The 16,543-nt window shown below is 41.5% G+C and overlaps 2 protein-coding genes across 5 annotated transcripts in view; one reads left to right on the top strand and one right to left on the bottom strand.

Moving 5' to 3' along the window:
• LOC101485500 (SLIT-ROBO Rho GTPase-activating protein 1) overlaps nucleotides 1-8,193 on the top strand; it is a 45,139-nt gene extending 36,946 nt beyond the window's left edge. For 2 of the 4 annotated variants that reach the window (XM_012923330.3, XM_004566417.3), the window contains exons 21-23: nucleotides 192-323; nucleotides 1,054-1,387; nucleotides 2,912-8,193. In XM_012923330.3, the coding sequence (XP_012778784.3) occupies nucleotides 192-323; nucleotides 1,054-1,387; nucleotides 2,912-3,373 (928 nt within the window). In that variant the 3' untranslated portion in view covers nucleotides 3,374-8,193. Of the gene's footprint in view, nucleotides 1-191; nucleotides 333-1,053; nucleotides 1,388-2,911 lie in introns of all 4 variants that reach the window. The other 2 variants (XM_004566418.3, XM_004566416.3) reach the window with 1 other exon arrangement.
• A 617-nt stretch (nucleotides 8,194-8,810) lies between these two features.
• On the bottom strand, nucleotides 8,811-14,842 carry kics2 (KICSTOR subunit 2). The gene is made up of 4 exons (XM_004566419.2): nucleotides 14,707-14,842; nucleotides 12,576-12,828; nucleotides 11,288-11,585; nucleotides 8,811-10,299 (listed from the first exon to the last, which is right to left on the bottom strand). Exons 1-4 carry the CDS (start codon nucleotides 14,710-14,712, stop codon nucleotides 9,480-9,482), a joined length of 1,377 nt encoding a protein of 458 aa, XP_004566476.1. The 5' UTR covers nucleotides 14,713-14,842; the 3' UTR covers nucleotides 8,811-9,479.
• Nucleotides 14,843-16,543: the final 1,701 nt, after the last annotated feature.

Here is a 16,543-nt window from a genome sequence, read left to right as displayed (position 1 = left end):
GAGCTGCAGTGATGGATTTGTCTGGATTGCCGCTCACTGGATTGTACACCTTGTTGATTAACAGACTGATTGGGCCGAGGCAGTCACTAACCACATACTATTGATCAGTTAATTGATGATTGGTGCGCTGTGCTAGTTCAGCTCTCCAGTTTCCAGAGTGATTTTTCCTGATTGAGAGTCTGTGTCTTCAGGGCCGACGCCATGTCAGACACACTCAGTCAGAAAGCCGACAGCGACGGAGGAAGCAGCAGCACCGACGATAAGCGGTCTAGGAGCGAGCTGAGCTCCCCGACCGACATGAGACCTCCAGAGACCTACAACAGGTCTGTCATGTAAGACACCTTTCATTATCATGACACCTGGGAGGATTTTCTGCGGCGTGTTTTAAGCCCATCCTGTTCTCTCACCTCTAAAAATACCTGCGGATCTCATCACGCTGGTGTCACAGCTGTTCTCATGTGACCAGTTTCCCCATCTGCAGACTCCAGACACCTTTTATTTTATTCGTAGTCATTCCTCACAACACGTCAAGGAAGGCAGCCCAAGTGTGGCTAAGTTAATCTGTGCAAGAGGCTTAAAAAGCCTTCAGTACCAGTGTGATTATGTGGACATGCTTCTTAGACCGAAAGCTTTCTAACACTTTGCATAAAATTTTGTGTTTTTTATGTTGGACTCTTTTAAAAACAAACAAACACAAAACCCCCACACCTAACGCCATCACCTATCGGCTGCTAATGTGTATAATAAAAATGGGAGCATTTCCATGATTTCCTGGTTCATCTGCAGTTACGTAAAGATTTATACAAACTGGACTTTTGTAAAACTCGAAAACTTGAAGCGTCACTTAAGTATTACATATAAGTAGCTGAATTTATAAAATCCACAAAGCTGTTTAATTATTTGAGTTTAAAAATAACATGAGAGAAGCTTTGGTACAAGCAGAGACGAGCTTGCGGGTTCTCCAAAGGGAAGATAGCATGTAGTTCAGTAGTTGCTGAATATGATTTGTTTCATTCTACCTGAGTTAATGCTGTTTACACTTCCTGTTGACAGCCACAGGAGGAAGCGAACTGATGGTTTATTCCGCCGCCCCCTCTGTCGCTCTAACGACAACCACGGGAACGGAGGCGTGATGGAGCGCAGTTCTCCTCCGGTGACGGGTCACTTCAGCCCCAGGGACCTGCTGCTAGGACGGGGCCAGGGCTTGACCCCGCCCCTAGACAGCCCGGAGCGCCGCCGCCGCTCTGCAGCTGTGACCATGACGGTCAGCCGACACGATTCTCTGCGGAGGCCGGAGGACACACCTATACGACGCTCCAACAGCGGGCAGCATGGCTTTGGAGACTCCCATCGATCCCGAGCTCTCGACCCCGACGCGCTGGCACAGGTACGCCTAGAAAACATGTAACGTGAGATGAATATTGAAAAAAATCTTTGTTTTCATTGCATGCAGGTGTCACCAGACTGGAGGGGGATCTGAAAACAGACAGCAGAAATTCACCTAACTATCTCTGATTGAAATCCTAAATCCACGGTTGAGTAACACATTTATATATCAGTGAGCAAGTGACACTGATGGTATCAGACTCTAAAAATTCTCAGCTACGACTCTGCCAAATCTGAACAGCAACAATGACACATCCATTTTAATCACAGTAGTACCACAACGCCTCTTGAGTGAGCTCCATGCTTCTCACAGTGTCGCCAGTGGGAGAAAATACAACCCAGTTCTGGACAGCAAAAAAATAAAAAAGCTTTAAGGGATTTTATATCGAATTGCTTCAAACTGGTCCTTCTTGTGACACGCTATAAATTCTTTAGTAGCTCTAAATTTGTGGTTTCAGTTTTCTAGAAATTTTACTTGGATTTTTTTACTCCTTCAAAAAGTTTGCTGTTTCTTAATTTCTCTAATATTTAGACAAAATTCAAATCATGAGGTCCTCGTATGCGAAGCAATCCTTGTGAACGAAACACTCTGGTTCAGGCAGTTTTTTTTCTACTCTTGCTCTGTATGACATCATTAGGGGCCGTTTTAATCTGGAGGCGAAAGTGAATGGGGGTCTTCTTTGAGGTCGAAATGCTTCCATGTTAAGTCAGAACACCGACAGGTTCCAGAAAGTGATAAATCATGCAGAAATAATATATTTGTGTTATTTTTAAAAAAGTAAAATCTTATCTGTTACGTTATTTGTCTCAAGATTCAGTCAGAGGTTTTCATGATTTACTACAGAAAGATACAGTTCGACTTAAGACTCTACCTTCCAAACTGTGAGTGTGTGTTTGGCTTTTAATACAACACTCTCATTCAGACAGTTTTTTGTACTCTTAGCTCTGTTTGTGAGGGGCAGCCAATAGTGAAAAAAGCACATTTAAAGGAGAGGAGGTAAAATGGTTTGTTTCAGAGTAAAAAGTCATTTTCTCTGGCCAATACTGAGATAATTACTTTTACCATGATTACTCACACTCTGGAAAAATGTGGATTTATTAAACTTTCAAATAAATTGTCTTTTTAATTAAGTTGATTTAAATGAACTGTGCTAAATTGAATGAATACGTTTTTTGACAGATAAAGGAAACAAGAACATTACTGCAGCACAATAACAGCTGCATCTTGATTTTTCTCGTTTTAATAATCATAAGTTAAATTAGAATTAACTGATTTGTCAAAATTAAATTACTTTTACAAGCCTAAGAGAGGATAAGATAAGTAAGGATTATTTTAAGCTCTGAATATGGAAAAGCTACTTTCCAGGAATAATAGATGGAGCTGGAAAAGAACGTAATAGGTCCCCTAAAATATACATGTATTAATTTTTGAAGAATCATCCAAGGAACCAAAATCTAACTTGATGTGTGAATGGATTCATTTAAAACTGTTAACTTATTCTTCAATCATCCTCTCCGCCTGCAGGACATCGAGGAGACCGTGAGTGTGGCTTTGGGGGAGTTGAGGCAGTTGGAGCGACAGGGCTGCCGTCCGGCCCCCGACGTGGTCCTGGACACCCTGGAGCAGATAAAGAACGGCCCCATCACCACCTGCTCCTCCGAGTCTCCCAGCCCGCACAGCACCCCAAGCACACCAGGCACACCGGGAACCCCCGGCACCCCCGGAACTCCCGGGACGCCCGGTACCCCAGGCACCCCAAGCCCCCTGAGTCCTCTGAGCCCCATCAGTCCACTTCCTGGACCTCCATCTGGACCTCCCAGACCTGCCAACCCATCCCCTGACGCTCTGGGTTCCTTCAAGCCGGTGGCAGCCGCTCGCATCGGGGCTCCGCTGCGACCACCTGCCCTGAGACCCAAACCTATGGTTCCACCTAAAAGCAGCACCCCGCCTCTACCCCCGCCACTGGACAAATCCTGCACCATGTGAGCCAAACCAGGCCAATAAGAGGCCGAATCAGGCCTACCCGGGCCAAAAATGGGCCAGAAGAGGAGATCAGGGTACTGCTTAATGTTTATAATCAACATGAGGGTAGAAATGGTAGGAAAGACGAAAAAGGCTTTTAATGTAGTAATAAAATATAATATATGACATGACTTATGATATGATATGCCATGATATTTATGTGTTGTCAGGTTGGTGTGTACTCTCTTGGTGTGTAGGGGTTTACTTTCTCCATGTATCGAAGCATTTATCAAAGGTTAGCTAAAAGAACTGCTGATGCGGAGATGCAAGTACGAGCGTGGGCGGGGCTTCCTGTGTGAGATCGTAATCAGAGAGAGAGAGAGAGAGAGAGAGACGCGTGGGGGGTGTGGGGGGAGTTGGGGAGTGTAGTTCAGCTCCAGTAAAACTGTAGTTTAAGTGATGTGACTGTTGCCAGAAAAAAAAGGAAAAAAAAGAAACGAACACGATTGGATGCTGTATCCAGGACAAGCGACTCGATTGGGAAGAGGACGCGGCAAACGATGGTTCAACAACGTCTGCAGGACTTTATAATTTATTTTTTTAATTTTTTCACTCGGTTCAGCTGCTAAGCTCACTTGCACCTCAAAACCACGAAAACGCCTCCTGAGGTCGTCAGTGAAAGAAAACTTATTTAACCAACGTCCAGCTACTTAATGAATGTTTCCTGTATTTTAACGACTGTTCAGCCATCTATTGAATGTTCGGCGAGCCGCGGCAGCAGCTCGCTAAACTTTTTAACAGCCTTCTTGTGTTTTCAGACGGGGGAACCTCATGCCCAGACCGGAGCTTCATTCAAACAGGGTGGTGGAGTGAGTGGTGGAGTTTGGTTAGAGCTTTTTCTGGGACGGGTAGGGGGTGGGGTGGTTGTACGATTTTGTTGCTGTGTGTTTGTGAGTGGTTGTAAGTGTGTATCAAGGAGCATCAACGCCAAGTTAAGAAAAAAAATTATGTTTATTTTTTAAATTTTGGGAATAGAGTCGAAAGGTGATGAAGTGTTTGTGAGCTATAAGAGAAAAACTTCAGAGTGACTGAAAATGCTTCGTAAGTGTGACGTAATCTACGTGAGGTGTTCTGTAGACCGACAGTTTTATTCTGATACTCAACTTTAAGGTTCTTAGTCAGGTCATCGTAGTCTAAGGAGCTTCTATTTATTCTAAACAGTATTTCCCATTGATTATGGAAAACGTTTGAGTTTATTCTCAACATTTTATTCTCAATATTTCTACTTTAACTCTGAAAATTAGTATTACCAGTTTATTCTCAGTTTATTTGATTATTGTGGGGTCCTTCCCTTACAATATAAAGCTGGACTGAATTACATTAAATTTCGAACTTGAAATTTAAGCTTTATCCTGAAGATTTTAACTGTATGCTCAAAAGAGTATTTCAGATGTATTCTTGAAACATTAATTTCGTGCTGTCAGCGTTAGATGTTAACGCCATAACCGCATTAACACGGCAAATCTCCGTGTTATCAGTCTGTTGTTGGGATGGCTGAGGTCCTTCACGATCTTCCTGGCCTTGGTCCAGCACCGCCTGCTGTAGATTGAGTGCAGGTCAGGGAGCTCGGAGCGGATGGTGCGCTCAGCTGACCGCACAACCCTCTGTAGAGCTCGTCTGTCCTGCATGGTGCTGTTCCCGAACCAGGTTAAGATGTTTCCCGCCAGGATGCTCTCTATGGTGCACGAGTAAAGTTCCTGAGCACCTTGGAGGGCAGTTGGAAGTCTCTCAAGCGTCTGAGGTGGTAGAGACGCTGTCGGGCCTTTTTCACCACGGTGTTGATGTGACAGGACCATGACAGGTCCTGCGTGATGTGAACTCCGAGGTATTTGAAGCTGTCCACTCTCTCCACTGGGCACTCGTTGATGACGGGGGTCTGGTAGTTCCTCTCCTGCTTAGTGCTGAAGTCCACTATATATCCCATAAGGCTCATACAAGCTAGGTCCCTTAACTTTCGGTAGCTGTTGAAAGGATAAAGTTTTGGTATATCAATGGTTAGAAATACCATTATTACTTTAGGATTAGTTTCACAAAAATCAGGGCTGATCCGGGACCATTGCTGTGAGTTACAGTGCGCAGCATAAAGGCCCTTTCACAGCGTGTGCTGCTAATGCTAACTGCTAACTAAGACCCAAGGATCCAGAATTTGTTGCGCTGGCTACTGAGCTGTCTAGGTTTTTGCGGCAGCGCTACGTGAACTAGATGCTCCTGCTCCTTATTGTTTCTATCTCTGAGTTTATGTCCTCTACAAGAGTTTGTGTTGTTTTATCTTCAAATGTTCAATAAAAACATGTATCGCTAATTCATAATGAAGAAAGCTTTGTGACTATCCCCACTAGTGAAGATTTCCACAACACTGCTTTCCCCCGAGGTCTGGAGCGCTGCTGAAAGGGTTCTGGATGTCTGTATAAGCACGCAAACCTTTGAGACAAAAATCACCGAACTCTGACACGCACAGACTGTTTTTCCTTCATGGAGATGAAGGAAAACGCTGGGCTGGCATGTAAAAGAACATTTAATCTTCCAGGACCTGAAGCTCCGTAAAGCACCCCTCCAACAGCCAAACCCATCTGTTCTCTGATTGGATTGCTAATATGTGATTGACATGACATTGACCAATCAGCTGAAAGGAAGAAAAATTGGCTGAAAATTTGTATGTGTGAGTTGAAAGTCACATACAGCCAGGGAACCTGAGCGCAGAGTTTTACACCTAGCTTTTTGCTTTGTATCTGTAGCCAGACCTTAACAAAAAATGTGTAACTTGTGTAAATATTTTACAAACACAAATCCTTTTTACACACACGTAAATTCTCATCTGTATTTGCACAGACATAAAATTTTCTCATATTTTGGTTTACAAGGTTACAAAACTCAGTTCACAAATACGCATTTGATTTACAAGTACAAAATATTTATGACCACAATTTGAGCCCATAGTTATGGTGTTAACGTCATTTTAACAAGATTAACGCTCACAGCACTAATTTATTTTATTCCCAAATTTGACTCTCACATTTTGTCTGAAAATTTATTCTCAGAATAGCATTTCAACTTTCTTCTAGAATAACCATTTCTAGTTTATTCTCAACATTTCTGGCTTGAAATGTTAACGTTATTCTGATAACAATGTTGCAACTCTTTATTTTCAATTTAAATTTTCTTCTCAAATCTTAGTTCTGGAAATTGTGTTTATTCTCAGAATTTCAACATTATTCTCAGAACAATAACTTTATTCTGGAAGATTTTGACTATTCTCAAAATCTCAAATTCCTTCTCAGAACAGTATGTCAAATGTATTTTGGAAATAGTACGCTTACATTTTGACTTCTATAAAAATCTATTCTCAGAATAGTGTTTCAGCTTTAATATGGACGCTTTATTTTGAGTTTATTCTCAAAATGTAATTCTCAGAATATTGACTTTATTCTGAAATTTCTGACTTGTCCTCAAAACAGTATTTCAGCTTTAGTTTTTCAGGTTTACTTTTAAATCTTGACTTTCTCAGCATAACATCTCAACTTTAATAAAGATATTTTATTTTGAATTTATTCTCAAAATAATGTTTCAGATTTCTGCCATATCAAACGTGCAGAGCTACTCACTGTGGTGATTAAAGGAACAGCTGAAAGTAGCTTCCGTTTCAATTTTATTCCAGAAATAGTGCTTTAGGTTTGTTCGCAAAATGCTGAGTTTATTCTTGACAGTATTTTTAGTTTTAAAATGGGATTTTGAAATTAGAATCAAGACCAACCCTGTCCCCGTAATCCTTAACTTCTAACCGCACAGTTTTTATAATTTCCAGCATTTAGCAAAACTGACTAGATTTTTCCTACACAAGTAGTTTGTTTTGATCCTTAAATTATTTCAACTCTGTTCTGATGTTACAGCTTCATTCCTCAAGTTTCGACTTTGTTCTGCAAAATTAAAGAGAATTTCTTGTAATATTTTTTTTTCCTCTGTGTGACCCTGATACTCCTTGTAAAGTGTGTGTGTGTGTGTGTGTGTGTGTGTGTTCTGCTTGCCTGCCCTTGTTCTGCTCCCTTGTAAGTGCAGAAGTACTAGAATAGCATTAGATAATAGATAATTCATGCCTGCCAGGAGTGCCAGAACACGCGAGTGGAAGTTGGGGAAAACGAGTGCAAAAAGCATGCCACTATCTGTGTGTTTGTCAAAATACTGGTTTACCTGCTCGTTACACTGAAGTCACTAGTTAACCTTAAACTCACAATAAGCTAACAGGGTGGGGCTTTGTGTGTAAACGCCCAAAAACACTTGAACAGCACACTGAATGTGGCCTCCAACTGGGCTGTGAGTGTGGTGATTAAAATGAAACATGACGTGCTGAGATAGGCTGTGGATGCACATCTGTGAGTGTGTGTGTGTCTGTGTGTGTGTGTGTGTATGTGGAAGTGCCTTTTTTTAAAATCCTTTTTTGGAAGTTGTGAATCCACTCACGCATGTCCTGAGCGAAGAGCAGCAGCACTCCGAATGAAATAATCATAAAGTGTTTAGTAGATTTCTGAATTATGAATTCTAGCATTAACCCATTGTGAACATTGCACTTTGATGTATAGGATTGTGTACTTGGCATGTAGCATCATAACATGTTGGTGCATTTTAACTCAAAGGGAGGTTTCTTTGAATGTGTTTGATAATAAAGGAAATGGTTTTTGTCTGTTAGTGTTGCTGTATTTGAAAACTGAGCCTCCTAATGATGAGCTCATATAGCCAAATGGATTGTATCAATGTGTTGTATTTATATTATAAATAAACCTAAACTAGCATTCAAGCCTCTCATCGATTTTATCCTTTCCTTTGCTGTTTTCTCCCACTCAATAAACTTCCTGATGTGTTCAGTAAATTGCTGCCATTTAACCCTTTCATAGTTCTTTTTCCACTATTTCTCCAAATGTCGTTAACACCAAATTGTGCGCCCACCATCTGAAAGTTGCAGCAGAAATTGAGTTTTTGGTGAGTCTGTGGCTTCAGTTTCCTCTTCTTAGTTGACGGGAGTGGTACCCGGTTTCCCCTTTAGCTGCAAGGTTCAACCGGTTTTGCTTTCAGAGAATCTCTTCTGCATACTTTGGTTGCAGTGAGTGGCTATTTCAGATACTGTTGGCTTCCATTTTCCTCTGACATCACCAAGACATTTTTGGCCAGAAACTGCCGCTCACTGAACATTTTCTCTTTTCAAATCTTTCTTTGTAAATTTTAAAGACTGTTGTGCAGGAGAGCAGATGGGCAGTTTTAGGCTTTGTTCAAAGTCCCTTAAATCACATTTCTCCCCTATTCTGATGTTTAGCTTGAACTTCAGGAGGATTGTTTTGAATGTGTGGGCTAATAAAAGGGCCAGTGGGTGTATGTGCATCAGTAAATGAACACTCTTTAATTTTTAATCTCAGACGATACTCACAAAAAATTTATTTAATTCTCCTCTAAAATATTGAGCTTTCTGTTCCAGTGATGGATATTCCTGTTAAACATAGCCAAAGTTTCACATAATGAGATCACTTTATGTGCAGTGAGCCAAAAGCTTCACAGGTTAAACTGTCTGGTCTCGAAATGATGTCACATATCCTTATTGTAGTGATCTCAGCACATAGCTGAGCACTGCAGTCCCGTCCTGTGAGAGGCAACCAATCAGAACAAAGTTGGTTCAAACAGGGGGAGGAGCCAAAGCAGCTGCAGCAAAGAAGAGTTTAAAACAAATAAGGATATTAAAAATAAATAAATAATACAAAAAAAAAATATGTAAAAAGTAAATATTGAAACTTTACTGTTTTACATTTCAAATCTTTATTTAAACTGTATTAAGCACAACAAATGTAATGTATAACGAATTAAAACATAAACCTGTTAAAACCGCATGATGCCAAATAATTAAAAGGCTCTGAGCACAAGCAGTGCTGTGGTGGTCATCCTGTCACGGTCAGGTCAAATAAATTCAGAGCACCTAGAATCTCTTTGGTCTGGAACATTTTTGGCAAACTGAGAAAGCAGCAAAAAGCGCCAGCTGGACCACAGAAAACGCCGGACCATGTAAAAATTTAGCGTCTTGTCGATGTGCAGTTCAGCCCTTTGAACCGGGTTTGAGGGTGCTGAAAGGCTTGGAGTTCCGAAGCGAGCCAGAAATCTCCTGCAAGAAGCCGGTGAGGTGCAGATCCTTCTCAGACTTCCTTCCGTCAAAGATGACGACAAGCGTAAAGTGCGGCTCCGGCCGCGTCAGGTAGTATGTGCTCTGGACCTTGTCATCATAGAAGTGCACCACTTTGTCCAGAGTGTTGAGTTCAGCGGCGCGGTCTCCCATCATCATGATGACGTTGGGCCAGTGTGTGAGCGGCCGCTCTCCCGATGGCAGTGACACCACAGCGGGGAACTGCTCCACGCCCTTCGGTGCTTCCCGGTACGAGTGTGGGTGGTGGTAGCCGTGACCCTGGAAGCTTTCCGAGCCGCGGTTGTCAAACACAAGCGACACATTGCTGGCATCGTGTTTGCGTATGAAGGTGGAGATCTTGCCGTAGTAGTCCGGGGTGGTGCGGGCCGTCTGCGCCCTCATGTCAGCCGGTACCGTCTGCTTGCTCAGAACTTCGTGAAAGTAGAAGCTGAACTTGGCGAGCAGTGTCGCTTGGAAGCGCTGCAGCCACACATAGAGGTGCGGAGGCTGCACTGCCTTCTGGGACTGACCTCCGAACAGGTGCTTGCGAGTCTCCTTCTGCCGCTGGAACAGCTGACCCCAGGTGAGGAGCTTGGAGTTGGCACCGTGCAGGCTGAGCAGGGCGGGCAGGAAGTGCCACTCGGACAACTGGGCTTGGCAGCGCAGCAGCTGTGTCACTACGTCCACCTCCATCTGGAAGCCCTCCTCCACCCGGCCCACAATGGGATGGTGAAACCTGGAAGAGCAAAAAAGAAAGAGAAGGAGGTGAGGAAGTAAAGAAGGAACCAATCCATCAGTCAGTCATTATTCCTCCTGTTGGGTCTGACATTATTCATCTTTTCCAGGCCTGAAACAAACACACACTGAGGCTCCAGTGAAACAATCACTTCTGAACAGTGCTGACAGACCTGCAAAGGCAAAATGTGAAAAAGTTTTGAGGGTGCCAAAATAAAATCTCTCTGAGGAGACAGAATCCTTTATTTTCTCTTCTGGCCTAATTTGCAGAAACCTCAAAGCAGCTGAGACAAACGTCTCCCCCAGATCTGCTGACAAGGCAGAGAGAGAGAGCAAGCACGTTACAGTTTCTCGCCGGTTCATGGCTGGCTGACCCGTTGACGTGTGGCGCGTCACGCCGCATTCCGCTGCAGCTCCGTCAACAGCTCACTCGCTTTCTGTTCCTGCTGTGGCTGCAGCACGCCACTTTGCTGACACGTCTCTGGGGAAAACACCAGATTCCTGAGCTCAAAGTTTCCCTTCAACAACCTCAATATGTCACTCTCTCCCTTTCTCTCTCGCTCTTTGTTTTTTACACTTGGGTCCAGAAGCTTTTGAATAATGACACAATTTTTGCCAGTGTGCACCACCACAGCAGGTTTTAAATTAAACTATGAAGAAATGATTTAAGTGCTGACTTCCAGCTTTAATTCTAGGACTTTAATTTAAATACTGCATTACCTGTTTAGGAATTACAGACATTTCTATGCACAGTCACCTGGTCTGTGTCAAAATTGTGTCGTTGTCCAAATACTTAACCGTACATGTTTGGGGTTTTTTTAATCTCGCTTTTTTATAATCAACATCAAAGGACCAAACTACCTGGGTCTGGAAGTCTTAGTTGCTACAACTATGTTAGTTGTAGTAGTTTCGAACTGTTCCATTTAACTCTTACATTGCAAAATTAAAAGATTTTCTTCAGTAAAAGTAATCTGTAATCAGATACACACTTGGAGCTGTATTTCTGGAGGACGACCTCGAGCACTGTGACCAGCTCCTCAGAGTTGACATTCTTCTGGCTGCCCAGTGAGTGCATTTTCTCGTACAGGTCAGCCATCTCCATGCGGGCCTGGATGAAGTGGCAGAGCTGCTCTGAAAGGTGCGATAACAGGTCCTCCAGGTAGGAGGCGGAAGAGGAGGAGTTCAACTGGCCGTGGCGCCCCATCATCACCACCTTCCTGAGTTCGTTGTACAGCGAGGTGTAGATGGTGCGGATGGAGTCCTTCCGGCTGAAGAAGGACTGGCCACCTGCAGAGAGAGGGGTGTGTGTCAAGCTACAGAAACACTTAGGTGCTGCAGCGCCACCTGGTGGTGGAAATTAAATTTGGAGTTTTAAATGTTTAATTGAGTACAAATAATGGACAATAAGAAATCATTGCTTACTTATAATGAAGATGAAAACATAATAAGTCTCAGCTCAGACTGGATTAAAATTCTGACTGAAGCAGCGATAAAAACAGTTGGAGCTGTTGTGAACAAACGTTCTGCAAGGTGTGATGCAGGACATCCATCGAGGACATAAAACAAATTATAAAACCTAAAACTCTGCATGCACAGCACTACATTTAAAAGCTGTTTATTAGGAGCAAAAAAAAAAAAGATAAATACTTAGAAATGTTTATGTTCACAGCAGGAAAAAGGAGTAAAAACCCTGAAATCACCATTATGGACTGAACCCAGATTTCCCAAAACATTCCCATATTTGACGTTTTAAAGAAGGTGTCATTCTGAAGGAGACCACTCGCATGAAATATTTCACCACAGGTTAAAGGTGAATGCTCAGAACAGACTTGTAGTGATTGCAGTGACCCTTTGCTCTAAGGGGAACCACACAATTCCAACATTCCTTCCACAGCATGAGCGCCACAGGCCATTTTATTATCATGAACTGACATTCATATTTGCAATTGTTCTCCTAAATTTGCTATCATTTCTTACAAATAGATTTTTTCTCCTAGACTTTCGTTTACTTATAAACATGCTCCATTGTCCTGAATTTTTTTCTTACAAATATGCCATTTTCACCTGAAACTTTTTCCCCTCGTAGATTTGCGCGTTTTTTAAAAAATCATTTTAATTTCATTTAATGTCAATGAAATCAATTACACATCGACGAATTATTCTACCTTAGTACATGCACAGACCCCATATATACTCCATTTTATCTGCTTTAATCCACCACACCCTCCGTGTTATGGTGGTAGTTATACAGGGGACCACAGCAGCAGAGAAAGCTACCTATTTTCTGTCCCAGGAACGTCATGTTGTGGTACACCTTCTCCGCCGCGGCCAGGTGAGCCAGAGCGGCCAGCAGCGCGCTCCAGATGCTCCCGCTGCTCCTGCTGCCGTCCTTCTCCCGCTCCACGTAGTCCTTTGCTCGGTCGAAGGAAAACATGCCGAGCTGGGCGAAGAAGCTCTCCAGGATGGCCCGCTCCCGGGGAACGGGCCGCAGCTCCTCCACCTCCATGGTTCGCAGATACCCCCGAGCTAACTGTTAGCAACGGGAAGTGTGTGTAAGAAAAAACACCAACTGATAAATAGTGTGGTTAAAAGGCTAATTTTACATACTGATCCCAGGAAACCCATTAAATATAAACGTGAAACAAAGAAATTAAAACACGTCTATTTAAAGCTAACAGGCCAAGTGCAAGACGCCATATTGACTACGCCGGATGTAAACACTACGGAAAGCCGCGGACGTCAATTCATGAAGAACCTCCTAAATTGGGGGCGATAGAGGAGGGGGTCTTTTATTCAGCGGCGGATCTAGAGAAATTTTCTTAGGGTGGCATGAGCGTGGCAAAGAAATCAAATGGGGTGGCAAAATCAAAGCCTTTTTTTTTCAAACACACATGTAGGTGGTTACATATGGTTAAACTAATTTAAATGCAGTAAGTATACACGTTTTTCATATAAATATAGTCTATAACTTAATTATTATCTGTAGCCCACATAATTACACACTTTAGTTACATAAAACATGTGAGTTTTGATGTTATGTACTGTATAGCCTGTATAATAAATAAATATGTAGCCCAATAAGTATAAAATCCAGAAAGCTACACAACATTGGGCGGTTCATTTACAAACACAAGTCTAACTTAAGTTTCACTGTTTTTTGTTAGAAAACAATCACACTGTTGGATGCTTTAAATTACACAAATTGTCAGAAATCTGCACTGTCATGAACAAAAATTTAAACCTAATTTTCATGATTTGTTGGATTAACCCACTGAGGTCTGAAATACAACCGGCCATTTTTGACTCCTTTTGAGTTTACGTTTGTATTTCACCCTCAGATTGTTTCATTTTATTTTTTTCCCCTTGCCTCGTTTGGTATCTTTTCAGCTCAACTGAATTTAGTTGTTTTTCACTGGCATTAGTATTACTGATCTGAAATCACACAAAGAACTTAAAATCCTAGTTGTATTTTTTTACTGTAAAAAAACCCACAGACATGCTGAGTAAATTTTTACAACTTGAAATGCAAATATAATATAATTGTACATTTTGTAAACTATTTAACTATTTATCTAAAAATGCAGCCAATGCACCTGCTGTTTTTTCATTTTGTGTAAGAATTTAAAAATATTACTAAAACTAAAATGAGAGAACAATCAGGTGTCGCACTAAGATGCCCCACAAATGATGTGTGCCAGTAAAAAGAAAAAGTTTCTCCACCAAAAGACAGAACAGCACAGGGATAAACCTGCAGGCCCAACACTTGGCAGGCCTGACAATAGGAGGTGTATCACTCCGCTGGTTTTCTACTTAGTGACAGTGTTTACATTGCAAATGTGCCTTTGTGACATAGTGCCCTCACTGACACACAAAACAAAACAACGACTACACAACAGAACAACTACACAAGACAACACAACACACTAAGAATCCACTCCACACTAAACTTCACAAATCTCCCACATCTAAGCTCTCTCTCTCTCCCTTGCTCTGTCTCGCTGCCGTTACCGTCACTCCTAAAACTTTTCCCTCTTCCTAAACAATCAAATCCCACATGTTGACTTATTTTTTTTAATTGGTCGACATGGTGCATTTTTCCACCAAAAAGAAATAGGGTTTTTTTTCTCTTTCTTTACTGTTTTCGTGCTGTCCTTAGAAAACGCTTAAAACACACACACACAAAAACGTGACGACAGTATTTAGTAAAGAGCGTGGCTTATATACATTATCATAACTCTGGATTTACTGGCCTGTAATTAAAACTTAAAAACTTTAAAGTATGAACTTTCAATGTGGGCTGAAATAGAGAGTCAGCATGGCTGCAGCTTGTTGCTATGTCAGCTTACATCAGTCATGTGATTTGGAGGTGCAGCGTGTCTGTGGACCACAGAGGGTTAATAACACTCACCTTCATTCCATTTCCAGAGTGTAACAACCAACCACCTGTTTAAAATCCGAAATTCCCATGGTGTTGTTCAAAATATGCTCTGGCACAATTAAAAGCATGGCTTGCTACTGAAAACAAGAAAAAAGCTGTCCTGCTATGGGCTGAACCATTTGTTAATGGTGCAGGGGAGGAACACTATCCAATATATTCAGTTTTAGCATTTATATTCATTGTTGACTGTAACTACGCTCAAACTGGTAATGCTATCTTATTTGAATAAACAACACTGTCATATGCAAAACTGGGGTGGCACTTGGGGTGGCAAGGGATCATTTTAGGGTGGCACTTGCCACCCCATGCCACCCTTCTAGATCCACCCCTGCTTTTATTGTTAATTTATTTTCACTGTCTTTAATTTGTTATAAAAATCCAGATTTTTTAAACTCAAATTTCCAAGAAAAAAAGGTCAAATTTACAAAAGTAAACTGACAAATTATTATGAGTTATTAATCCCAGGAGTTCAAATATATAAATTAATATGTAAATTAAATACAACATAACTTTAAGAAGTGAAGTTATATTGTTCTTTGACTTAAAAAAATATTTTCGCCAATATTTTTCCCAGTTTTCCTGCACGTTACTATTTTTCATCATGTATCCCCTCTAAGTAACAACAGGAATGAACCAAATCCCAGGTTTAGACTTATTTTTCACTTTTATTATTGAAAGCATATTAAAGTTATCTTTTGTGGGGCTGAAACTGTGGAAAACCTCCCAATACTTTATCTACAGTTAATGTTTTTGACACAGTTATTTAACAGAACTGTTTTGTGCTTTTTTGTACTAAATAACACTCTGAATATGTTTTATATTAATTGGTTTTTGTTTTTGTTTCATATATATTGCTGTTATATGTCCTCATTCTTGTTGGCTTTTAACCGGGCCCTGAAATATGTTGCAAGGACTAAAAATAAATGTAAAATTGATGTTGCTGTCAGGGGTGTTGGTGAAGATATATAACCTTAATATCACTTAAGCCAGGGGTGTCCAACTCCAGGCCTCAAGGGCAGATGTCCTGCAGGTTTTAGTTGTGTTCTTGATCCAACACAGCTGATTTCAATGGCTAAATTACCTCCTCAGCATGTCTTGAAGTTCTTCACAGGCCTGGTAATGAACTAATCATTTGATTCAGGTGTGTTGACACAGGGTGATATCTAAAACCTGCAGGACACTGGCCCTTGAGGCTTGGAGCGGGACACCCCTGACTAAATCTAAGCACCAAAGGGGATGAAGTTCCTGTAGTTCCTCTAGTGGCCACTTGATGCTGCTTCAAACAGTGAGTCAGTTGCCATAGACTCCAATGTTAACGTGTCCAACTTCCCAGCAGACATAAATATGGTTACAGCCTGATGCAAGAAACAACTTAGGCCTGTCCTAATAGGGTCACTTCCAGTACCAAAAAAGCGGCTTGGCAGTGACTAATCCCATCTTTTATATACAGTCTATGGTTTAAAGTTTGGCTTGCCCATTGATTTCCCTCAGGATTCATTTGCTCCAAGAGTCTTTGGGGACTCATATGTGCTCAAATTGTGGTCATAAATATTTTGTACTTGTAAATCAAATGCATATTTGTGTACTGAGTTTTGTAACCTTGTAAACCAAAATATTTGAAAAATGTTATGTTTCTGCATCTATGTGTTAGTTGAAAGCCACATGCAGCCAGGGAACCCGAGCACAGAGTTTTACATGTAGTTTTTTGCTTTATATCTGTAACCAGACCTTAACAAAAATAATTGTAACTTGTGTAAATACTTTTACAAACACAAATCTTTTTTTACACACACAGAAATTCTCATCT

Source organism: Maylandia zebra, linkage group LG17 (assembly GCF_041146795.1).
Source record: "Maylandia zebra isolate NMK-2024a linkage group LG17, Mzebra_GT3a, whole genome shotgun sequence".
NCBI classification, from domain to species: domain Eukaryota; kingdom Metazoa; phylum Chordata; class Actinopteri; order Cichliformes; family Cichlidae; genus Maylandia; species Maylandia zebra.
The sequence above is the reverse complement of the archived record's forward strand: the minus strand, read 5'-3'. Positions and strand labels throughout refer to the sequence as shown.

Excerpts from the sequence above, each read along its gene's own strand:
- kics2 (XM_004566419.2), bottom strand. Across the intron at positions 11,586-12,575 it reads GTTCCTGGGACAGAAAATAG|GTGGCCAGTCCTTCTTCAGC; the intron begins GTAGCTTTCTCT and ends CTCTCTCTGCAG. Across the intron at positions 10,300-11,287 it reads CTCCAGAAATACAGCTCCAA|GTTTCACCATCCCATTGTGG; the intron begins GTGTGTATCTGA and ends TTGCTCTTCCAG.